We start from the raw sequence: 12,262 nt of genomic DNA, 5'->3' as shown, positions 1-12,262 counted from the left end.
TATGTACATTTTGAAAAAGGAAAAAAAACTGTATTAAAATTACACTGATGGTAACCACTTTGAGCACCTCTTGTAATTGCAGAAGTCAAACATGACTTGTATTCATCTTTTATTATCAGTATTTATTGAGTATTATAATTTTAATAGTAATAGTTTTCTCCTTTCTTAAAATGTTTATACTTTTTTTTGGCACCCTCCATATGTTCTAGTTATATATTTTTGGTCAAAATAATATGTGTGGTCTTCAATCCTTTTATTATGTTTTAAACATTTCCTCTTGACTTTCTGTTTTGCTTAATTTTCTTATTTTGTAATATGATTTCTTTTTTCCCCCTAGTTTTTTTCCCCCTAGGACATTGGAAACTATTTTTACAACCTTTGGGAAGTATTTTTAAGTGACTAAGTGTTCTTAAACTTTTACTTTTAGTTTCTCAAGAAGCTATTTGGTTACTAAAAATTGTTAAGCCTCTATATTCTCCAATTTTCATTGTTAATCCACTGACTCTATTAAACATTGTCTTAATACTATGTAGCATATGTTTTCCAAAAGTTACTTGTGTTTCTTGAAACAAATGGCATTCAAAATTACGCTACTAATTCTTGTATATTATGTTCAGGTGATTATTTATGTTGAAGAACAGTTTTAAATGTACCCTGTTTACTTATTTATTTTTGATTGCTTATATCCTTGTTTTCAGTCCTTCTATTTGCCTAAAATTAGTGTGGGTGGCTTCTATTTTGCTTTCTGAATGTTTACTTGAAAACTGTTCAAATCGTCTTCCTAGAATTTGTGCTAGAGAGCTCAATGAAGCAGGTTAAGTATTAAATGCCCAACAATTCAGAAGAGTGAGTAGGTGGAGAAAGAACTTAGGCTGCAGGCAATCGAAACTGAGATCTTCACCTCAGCCTGGTTTTTCGAGATGTGTTGAGCCTGCAGAATTAGAGAATCATATTCCACATCTGGCTACCACTGGAGGCAAACCATTGCCTGTGTCAAGCTGTCTCCCTTCAGCTTCTGAGGGCTGTGATCAGGGAGTATTCTGTCTGAGTGAGTTAGGGGGTCCTCATCTTCGGGAACGTGGTTTCTGTCTGGTTCATTAACTGTCCTGGTGTTGGGTGCCACTAGCACCAGAGGAAACATCCCCAAAGGCTACAGATTCTATATCTTTAATGACTAAGAGCCATCTTTCTGTCTCTGCTCCATTTTCAAATGGGTCATTGTGGCTGACCCAGTTCTTCTAAGTGGAGTAGAATATTCTTTTCACACCCTGCTTATGCCTCTAGACCTCATGCCTCAAAATGAAGTTTAGTAAAATGTCTTCTTTAAAAATTTGGACAAACACTTATAAATTCCAGAGCTTTAGCTAAGTATTTACTGACTACATGGATAAAAATACTACTTTGTACAATCTGAGTTATTTATTGTGGAGTTCTGGATAATTACATGTTTTGAAGCCCTTCTGCTAACTGGTTATGTAAGAGGGACATATGACTCATTTTTCATTAATGATAAATCTTATTTTAGCAAATGTACCTCTGATTTTTAGACAGGCCTGAAACTGACCTGGTGGACCCTGCATATATTATCCTGGGTGGGAAACTGCTGTAGTAGAAATTGCTGAGCTATACTGGGAGTTAGTAGGTTAATAAGCCACCACGGGCACATTACTTAGTCACTGTGATCCTTAGTTTACTCTCACAGAAGATGGGAATAATGCCACCTGTGATGCCTACAACAGCAGAGGATTTTTGTGAGGAATAAGTGAGATATATACGAAAACAATGTACCAGGAATAGCAAAGAACTCTTATAGGAAGTCTGCATCACTGTTTCTCCCTGAAGAGAAGAGGAGTAGTAGTTTTGTGTAAAACAGTTTTGAGTAAAACAGATTTTACTCCCCTGAATAAGAGAGAATATTTCAGTTAAAAAAGAAATAAATAAGCAGTTTGTCCCACCCTGTCCATTCATTCATCATCCATTCATTCATTCATTCATTCATTCATTCATTCATTCATTCAACACAGCAGTAAACAGGCCAATTCCTTCCTTCATGAAGCTTATGTTTTAGCAGCAGAGATGGGCAATACACAAATACAAAAGTGATATCAGTAATGGTCATCATTCAGAAAAGTGTAAGAAAGAGCCAAATCTAAATGAGAAGTTCTTATTCAATGGGTATAAAGTTTCAGTTATGCCAGATAAGTAAGTTTTAGAGATCCGCTGTACAACATAGTGCCTATTATTAATAATACTGTATAGTGCACTTTAAAAAATTGTTAAAAGGATAGATCTCATGTTAAGTGTTATTACCACAAAAATGCGGAGGCACAAAGAAACTTTCTAAGGTGATATATATGTTTATTACCTTGATTGTGGTGATGGTTTCATGGATGTATGCATATGTCCAAACTCATCAAATTATATACATTAAATATGTACAGTTTTTTTGAATATCAGTTATATCTCAATAAAGCTGTTTAAAAAAGAAAAAGGAAAGTGGGAGAAAGGACTCAGAAAAGCACCAGATGAAAGAGGCACAATAATTGTATTTTAGATAATAAAGGAAAGATCCATTTTTATTTATTCTGAAGAATTAAAATCTGCAATTAATAGAAAGCGTAGGTACTAAACATATGGACCTTGAGTTTAGAGAGGATTTTATGAATTTGACCTCAAAGACAAGGGAAATAATAGCAAAAATAAGTGAAAGGTACTATATCAAACTGAAAAGCTTCTGCACAGCAAAAGAAACCATCAACAGAACAAAGAGGCAAGCAACTGGATGCGAGAAGATATACGCAAACAACATCTCCAATAAGGGGCTAATGTCCAAAATATATAAAGAACTTGTACAACTCAATAACAAAAAAACTCGCAAATAATCCAATTAAAAAATGGGCCGAGGACCTGAACAGACAGTTCTCCCAAGAAGACATACAAACAGCCAATAGGCATACGAAAAAATGCTCAACTTCACTAGCTACCAGGGAAATGTGAGTCAAAACCACAATGAGATGCCACCTCACACCTGTTAGAATGGCTGTTATCAACAAGACAAGTAATAAAAAGTGTTGGAGAGGCTGTGGAGAAAAAGAAACCCACATACATTGCTGGTGGGAATGCAAATTGTCATAGCTGCTACAGAAAACAGTATGGAGGTTCCTCAAAAAATTAAGACTAGAATTACCATCTGACCCAACAATCCCTCTTCTGGGTATCTACCAAAAAATCTGAAAACACTTATCCATAAATATACATGTACCCCTATGTTTATTGTAGCATTATTCACAGTGGCCAAGACATGGAAGCAACCAAAGTTTCCTTCGATAGATGATTGGATAAAGAAGATGTGGTACATATATAAAATGGAATATTACCTGGCCATGAAAGATGAAATACTGTGATTTGCAACAACATGAATGGATCTTAAGATTATCATGCAAAGTGAAATAAGTCAGACAGAAAAGTTGAGAACTATATGACTTCATTCATATGAGCGATATAAAACTGAAAACAACAAACTAGTGGTTACCAGAGGGTAAAGGGTGGGGGTAGTAGAAGAGATAAAGGGGATCAAATATGTGGGTGGTGAACACATAATGCAATATATAGATGCATAGATGATGTATTATAGAATTGTACACTTGAAACCTATATAATTTTACTAACTAATGTCATCCCAGCAAATTTAATGATGATTTTAAAAAGTTAAAAGAACATATAACTTTCGAAATTTCTAAAAAAGACTTTCATATACCTTTTCCTTTTTCATTTTATAACAGCTTTTTGAGGTACACAGTCTAGATATGATCTCGATATGAGAAATAACCACGAGGAAGCTGAGACCCAACTGGATAAAATTTCAAAATAGTGAACATACATACCCATTTCATGTCTGGTACTGGCCACACCTACACCATATGCCTCTAAAACATCCTTCACTGTCCTCATAGATTCATCGTACCTGGCTGCCAGGCCAAGAAAGTTATAGGAGCCCAAGTTGATGACATCTTTGATGATTCTTCCAGTAAACCTGCAGAGAGAAGGGCAGGTGAGCATAAAGGGCTTTGTCATTGAATATCATCCTAGTACCCCATCTTGGGTTGGGCCCAAATCATATATTTCCTTTTTGACTTGCATTCTTGTCACCACAAAATGGTTTGCCCTTAGAGGAAAGTATCCCCATAGTGAAGCTGGACAGAGTATTGCAAAAAGGTATACTGAGTGATGGAATATTATTTAGACCTAATTTTCTTGGGTACTTGCTTTCATGACACCTGTGCTTTGGTTTACATTCCAGCAAGAACTTTCTAAATGAGAAAAAGCCACAGTCATCTCTGTCTCCTTCGGCAACAAATAGGAGGGTATAATTTGTCAAAAAAGCTGAAAAGAGCTCTTCCTGACTAGCTCTCTCTATAGTGTACCTTCTGACACAGGTCCCACCTAAATATAAATAGCCATCCTTGGCAACTTAATTATTGTGACTGCCCCCACTGGCATATGATGGCTTGCAAAAAGCTGAATAATGGATTACCAGTTGCTTCAGTGCTTTAGTTTTTCAGTTTGTAATCTGGTGCCCACACTAGGATTTCCTTGAAAGGATTTTCTTTCAACAAAGCCCCTCCAGGTGGCTGTCTTACCTAAATGTCCAGTTGTAGTCATCTGACACCCTCTCCATCACGTCGAACAGAGCCCCTGGAGCACTGCAAATGGGTCGGTTCCAGTTGTCTCTGATTCTCATGTAAAGGTTCCGTGTATAAAAATTCTCAAAGTTTTGATACAGCGGCACAAAATCCTGTGTGACAGAGGCAGGCGTTGGTTCCTTGCTTTTTATGTTTCATTTGCAATTGAAAGATAGGAGAAGACCTGAAAGAACCATGTAAATATTCCATCTACAAATATTTTTTGAGCAAAGATCTGTGGGTAAGGGGCCAGATGGGGTCCATAACTAAGTCTGTGAGGAGTTCATCTCTGAAGAATTTACATTTTAGTGGGGTAAGTAAAAAAATGTGGCAAATAAAAGTAACAAAAATGACAGCGCAATACAAGGCAAGTTCCAAATGAGTGGTGGAGACGAGGAATAGCTGCAGAATGGCATTTGAAGGGTAACAATAGGTGTTTATGTCCAAAGTAGTTTAGTTGGAAAAAATTGGTTGGGTGATAATTTGGTCTTAACTTTTTTGAACATGAATGTCCCTACTCATTGTGTTTTTAGAAATGTGGATTAACTTGAACTTTGGACCTGCTGGAAAAATTGTTGGCAGGTGTCACATAGCCAAGGACCTGGAAACTGAGTTGAGTTGGTGAAAGCGACTGGCTTATCTCATGGTTGAAATAACAGCACTGTTTTTCTGTATAAAATGTAATCCACGCCTGAGGGATTTGCAGTTCAGCTGAGGCTCGGTGTAAGACACATCTAATGTTGTCATCTAACTCCTAATAGTACACGGCAGAAAAATGCAAAACCTTGGCCTAAGCCAAATACTTGGGCATTTATAAGATTAGAGCCAGAGGCAGACATATCATACTGGAGGAATCAAGGTGGCTTTATGTAGGAGGGACACTGAAGGTAGAATGAGATTACTAGGGGCAGGGATGCTTAGAGAAGGCACTCAAGGTTAAGAGGTCTGTATGTTGGAAATGTAAGGTATATTTGAGAAGAATGAATAAGAACAAAACAGTTTCAGGACATTTGGTCATGTACCAAAATGTCCATGGAGACATTTGGTCCACACTAACCCATCTACCTTGCCCTATGTGCCATTACCAGCTAAGCTACTGAAGCAAGAAAGGTTATTATTGGTGATACAACATGATAGTACTTTTTATGTGTTAATTCTGTAAACCAAAAGTAGAAATAAATGTTATGGGCTGTTTGAACCTAGGGACATTTTCTAAGCATAGATGTTTTAGACAGGACCAAATATTAAGGACATTTGGCATGAATGAAATGTCTCCGAGGATCAACTGTCCATTAATTAAATAAAACATAAGGTGGATCTTGCTACTCTTTGCTCAGAACCTACAATGGCTCACACACACTTGGAGTCAAAGCCAAGGTCTTGACTGGTCTAACTCCTTGTTACCTCTGATCCCATCCCTTACTATTTCCTGTGGTGTGGGTGAGGCTGTAATGTCAGCTGGGCACAGAAAGCAGGAGCCTTGTGTCCAAATGGCAATGAGGAGCCACTGAATAATTGGGAGTGAGCTTCCTTGTTCTCCTACCCATCCTCTTTGAATTCTTTGCTCTCCTTCCCCTGATGAAATGAGATGATTTTCTGAGAGAACAAGGAGAACCACGGGGAACAGTTTTGTGGAAACCTTTTGTGCTACTGGTTTGGCTCAGTCATCTCTTGAGCTGGTCTATTCCAGAGGAAAATATATAAAATCTGCAGATTTTGATAGCTGGTGACTACACCCAAGCCATAGTCTTTTCTGTTACTTTACTCTCTGTTTTTCAGGGATAATGGCATCATTTCTGGGGGGGGGGGGGGGGAATTATGATTCTTTATAAGAAAGAATGTTCATCATCACATACTGAGGCTATCTATTCATGCAAACTTGAAGGATGCTTTGGCTAGTCTACTGGTTACATTTGTAAGCTGAAAATTTCATACCAAGTGAGTTTGCTCTCAAATAGCTAACTATCCTGGTATAAGTTTTCTTATGATTTAAAGCTACCAGGTTATGATAGTAAATTATACCCTTTTATGTTCTAACAGAAAAATGGACATATTTTTGAGAGAAAAGGAGATTGTATAATTCCAGGAAAATAATTTCCAAACTCTTTTCTCTTTCATTTAATAACATTTTCAGACTGTTTACAGTCTACTCTATATCCCCAAACATTGTCTTTCTATTTTTATTTTTTTCTTATTTGAAATCATCATATACACTCATCCTATCAAGAGAAAAGAGACAAGTAGGTCCATAAGCAATATTTATGGACTCTGAGTGGAGTTATAATTTTAGATTTTATGAGAAATTTTACTCAAAATAAAGTTAACAGTTGGTTTAGAAGAGAACTTAATAGTTGATTTAGGAAAACAGTTGGTTTTAGGTAGAAAAGAACCAAACTACTATGTCTACAAAATTAAAACAAAATTATTTTCAGACATGGAACCACAACATGCACACATACCAGAGCAGAGGGGACATCAAAATCAGAGTTCAAATACCCCTTTGACATGTGAGGAAAATCAGACCCAGCAAAGTGAGTGATTTGAGCTCAGTTCAGCATCCTACTTCATCCACTCTCCCAGCAGTCACTTCAGAGTGACCTTAGGTTGGCACATGCCCTAGCTTGTCCAAGCTTCCCTCTAAAACACCAACAATGACAAAAAATATGAACGACAGTATTAAAAAGTAAGGCCAATAGATTGCCAGGCTATGGAGGAGTGTACACTCATCACAAGAAGCTTGGCATTGACTTGAGAAAACAACCTGGGGCTTCCCATCATTGGTGTCTCATAAAGATGTGCCCTCATGGCCCCCTGAAGGAAGGTGGGAAAATACTCCATCCTGTCCACTTTCTGGCTCCTGGCTCAGAGATCCAAAATTTTCACCTATGAGGAAATCAGTAGCTGGCTCTTAATTAAGATAAATGCTGTGAGGGCAAGATACCAGGATTCTAACCTATTCTGCAGGATCAGAGAATACTTTCTGCTAGGGAATGACTTTTGCATTCAAAAGACATTTTTAATTAGGTACTTGAAACTTCTCTGTCAAAGGGATGGGCCAGTATTTTTTTAATCACACAGAGCCTTTTCTTTGTAGATGGTGTGAGTGCTAACCTAGATCTGAAAATCAAGCTTGGTAGGCTACATGTTCCTGAGAGGGAAAATTGAGCTTGGAAACATACTTAGAATTCAAGATATGGTCTGAGGAAGAACTGCTTTGCTTTTGGGGCATTCTCCACCTCTTCCACTGCACCTATGAGGCTTCCTACCTTTGCATGGGTGTATTCTCACCCCACCCCATTCCTTTGAACATCAGTAAGGTTTCTTCAGGGGCAGCCAACACCTTATAAAGGTCAATGTCCTCTAGTGACAGGTAAACCTCCCACAGCATTTTAACTATACCAGAAAAATGAAACTGGACTAGATATTGCAAAAGCAGAAGCATTGCAATAAGACAGCATTGCAACAGCATTGCGCTATCTTTATCCACCTGTAGATTAACTTGTCACTTGACTCACTCACTCTTTTTTTTTTTTTTTTTTTTTTTTTGTTCTTGACACAAATGACTAGATGTGGGAGTGACTCCCAGGCTATAAGGATACAATCATTTTAGGGGTAGAGTATAGGAGGGTTGAGCAAAACCTAAATATGTAGCTACAAAAATGGCTTGTTTCTTCTGCAATACGATTATCTTTCTTTTTCTACTTTTAAGCTTCTAGGGTACCTCATAATTTTCAGAGTGTTAGAGATATTTCTATCCAAGGTTTATAGAGAAATCAATGGGAAGGCAGAAAATTTGAGTGGACAAACTGGGAATTGTACTTCATTCTAAAACCAATGCTCTTTTCAATAAATCATACTGCATGGTTAGGTGTTTATGAGAAAGTGAGCATATCCATGGCCCATTGTAAAAAATACTACCAAATTTGGAAGCATGTCCCTTCTTATTTGATTTAACTATATGCCCATTCAGTGGCAAACAGAATCATGGATTTATATACAGAGAAAGAATGATTGTCAAATACCAGTTATTCATTAGTCCTTACATGACACTTCTGTTCACACCTAATATTTAATTTTTATGTCATTATTTCCTTTTGGGAAACAGCTCTTTCTCTTCTTACCAGGATTGATTCTAGAATAATAGTTAAATATGTTTGTGTTTTCTTTTCTGTTGTAAAATGTAATGGTACTATAATTAGTTCAATGAAATATGAGAAACACAAAGTAAAAATGGCTAAATTTAATTTTTCTTATTAAGAAATTAGAGGGAGATTGAATAAAGATGGAAAGATAGAGGACTCAGTGCTTGTATGCATTCTACCACTCACGTAAAAGTCTTGTGAAATGATAAAAAAACAAAAAACAAACAGAAATAGATATTTAAAAATGAAATAAATTTGGCTTCCGGTCAAGATGACAGAATAGGTAAACACTGCACTGGCCTTGTCCTATGACCAAATAAAAATTACTACTAAACTACAGAACAACTTTCACTGAAAATAACAGGAAGTATAGCTGAACAGAAGTCCTATAAGTAAGGATACACAGAAGAAGCCACCTCGAGACTGGTAGGGGGGCAGAGATGCAGATTGAGCTGGTCCCACACCAGCATGTCATAGTTAAAAATTGGGAAGGAGGGGTCCCAGGTCCACACCAGGCTCTCAAGCCCAGGGTTACAGGACCAAGGAGAGAAGTCCCCATAACTTCTGGCTGTGGAAACCAGTTGATATTATGGTTGAGTAAAACAAAGGGTGGCTGGAATCCCAAGCCTTCTTCTTAAAGGTCCTGTGCACAGACTTACTTGCTGATGGACTCACCTGCTCTGAGCTCCAACTCTGGGGTGGCAGCTTGAAAGACACCAAGGATATACAGGAAAGCACTGAATTGTCTGACTTCAGAGTGAGGGCTGGAGGGGCAGCTTTCTCCCAGGCAGAAGTACTGGCAAAAGCCATTGTTCCTTTATTGAGCTCTCCCCCCTCCTAGCACACGCGTGCTGGCAGTTGCCAAATCTGAGTTACCTTCAATCTGGCTAACACATTTGCGCTGCCCTGGTGATTCCCTGAGACACCGTCCACCCAAAAATTGGCTGACCCAAGCCACTTCTAGTTGTTTTTTGATACAAATGCCAGTCTTGGCTAATGCTGCAGACTTTTGTAAAATATCTGAAAGGTTCGCAAGCCCCAAGCAAAGAGCATTTGGCCTCAATGTGCACCTTACCACTTGCTGAGCAGCCCTTAGCCCAACATTAATAGCAACCAGCCTCACTTCATAGTTTGACCTATCCCAGGCACCCCTAAGCCCAGCAGAAGTGGAAATGATCTGTATATCATTTTGTAGCTCATACTAAGTGGCCTGGGCAGGGCACAGGTAGCGGCTAAATTTGGTCTGCACCAGAGCCCCTCCCAAGAAACCCCAGAACCAACATACCCAGTGGCCAGCTTCAGATCACATTAGAGCACTACCTAACTACCTTCACAAATGACACATTGAAAGGGCAGACTCGGCAGGCACCAGAGTCCCACTAAAATGAGTCCTGCTCTATAGGATCAGCCCTGGCACAGTAGCTCCTCCACTATAGTCACAGACAGTCCTCACAACAAATTAGCCTGAGGGTCAATAGTTCCCACTAACATGCCAAGAACAATCAAGTCTGAGTTACAACAGGGGAGCATACAAAATCCACACAAGGGACACACCTGTACTTTACTCAGGTGACCAGGGAGACTGTGCCACTGGACCCATAGGGCACCTACTACATAAGGCTACTCTATGAAGACTGGGAGACATAACGGCTGCACCTTATGCATAGAAATAAACACAAGGAGGCAGCCAGAATGAAGAGACAAAGGAACATGTCCCAAATTAAAGATCAGAATAAAGCTCTAGAAAAAGAACTAAACAAAATGAAAACAAGCAACTTACCAGATGCAAAGTTCCAAACACTGGTTATAAGGATGTTCAGTGATCTCAGTGAGAACTTCAACAAAGACATAGGAACATAAAAATGGAGACAGAAAACAAACAAACAAAAAGAACAAGTCAGAAATTAGAATATAATAACTGAAATGAAGAATACATTAGAGGGAATCAGTAGCAGATTAGATGAAGCGGAGTACCTAACCAGAGATTTAGGTACCAGAGATAAGGTACCAGAAAACATCCAAGATAAGGTACCAGAAAACATCCAATCAGAACAGCAAAAAGAAAAAAATGAGTCAAAAAATTAGGATAGTTTAAGTGGTCACTGGGAAAACATCGATTTTGGCAACATTCACATCATAAGGGTACTAGAAGGAGAAGAGAGAGAGCAAGGGATTGAAAACCTATTTAAAGAAATAATGACAGAAAACTTCCCTAACCCAGAAACAGACTTACAAGCTCAGAAAGTGCAGAGTGTTGCAAACAAGGTAAACCCAAACAGGCACCTACAACAAAACATACCATAATTACAACGTCAGAGCTTAAGAATAAAGAGAGAATATTAAAAGCAGCAGAAAATCAGTTATCTACAAGGGAGCTCCCTTAAGACCGTCAGCTGGCTTCTCAACAGGCCAGAAGGGATTGGCACAAAATATTCAAAGTGATGAAAAGCAAAAACCTACAATCAAGATTACTCTACCCAGCAAAGCCATCATTTATAATCAAAGGGCAGATGAAATTCTTCCCAGACAAGAAAAAATTAAAGGAGTTTGTCACCACCAAACCAGTACTATAAGAAATGTTAAAAGGCCTTCTTTAAAATGAAGAAGAAAAAGAAAAAATATGAATAATAAAATGGCAATAACTACATATCTATCAACAATTACTTAAAATGTAAATAGATTAAATGCTCCAATCAAAAGACATAGGGTGGCTGAATGGATAAGGAAATAATGTTGCCAGAAGAGACTCACTTCAGATCAAAAGACACACACAGACTAAAAGTAAAAGGATGCAACAAATTTCATAAAAATGGAAAAAGAAAAAACAAAACAAAACAAAAAAAAACTAGGGTAGCAATATTTCTACCAAACACAACTGACATTAAAATAAAGCCTATAACAAGAGATAAAGAAAGATCCAGTAATTCCACTTCTGTGTATTTATCTGAAAAAACAAAACAAAAACAAACCCAAAACACTATCTCAAAGGGACATATACCTCCATATGTTCATTGCAATATTATTTCCAATAGCCAAAATATGGAGGCAACCTGGTTGTCCATCAATGGATGAATAGATACAGAAGAGGTAGTACGTATACAAAATGGAATATTACTTGGCCATAAAAATGAAATCCTGCCATCTGCAGCAACATGGAAGGACACAGAGGGTATTATGCTGAGTAGAGTAATTCAGAGAAAGATAAATGTGATATGATTTCACTTATATGTGGAATCTAAATACCAAAATAAACAAACCAACAAAACAGACACAAACTCACAGGTACAGAGAATATTTTGATGGTTGCCAGAGGGAAGGGGGGCTGGCAAATAGGTGAAAAAGGGGAAGGGATTAAAAAGTATAAATTGCTAGTTACAAAATAGTCATTGGGATGTAAAGCATAGCATAGAGAAAATAATCAATAATATTGTAATAACT

General features: G+C 37.8%; 1 protein-coding gene across 1 annotated transcript in view; it reads right to left on the bottom strand.

Annotated features, from left to right (window-relative positions):
* The window catches only part of SPTLC3 (serine palmitoyltransferase long chain base subunit 3), a 153,439-nt gene that overhangs the window by 99,345 nt on the left and 41,832 nt on the right, over positions 1-12,262 (bottom strand). The window contains exons 3-4 of the mRNA XM_019713394.3: positions 4,641-4,795; positions 3,885-4,033 (exon numbers count right to left, since the gene is read on the bottom strand). Of these exons, the coding sequence (XP_019568953.2) occupies positions 3,885-4,033; positions 4,641-4,795 (304 nt within the window). The remainder of the gene's footprint in view (positions 1-3,884; positions 4,034-4,640; positions 4,796-12,262) is intronic.

This window comes from Rhinolophus sinicus, chromosome 13 (assembly GCF_057876585.1).
Source record: "Rhinolophus sinicus isolate RSI-liver-muscle chromosome 13, RSI-T2T, whole genome shotgun sequence".
Classification (NCBI taxonomy): Eukaryota; Metazoa; Chordata; class Mammalia; order Chiroptera; family Rhinolophidae; genus Rhinolophus; species Rhinolophus sinicus.
This window is presented reverse-complemented; position numbering and strand designations above follow the sequence as displayed.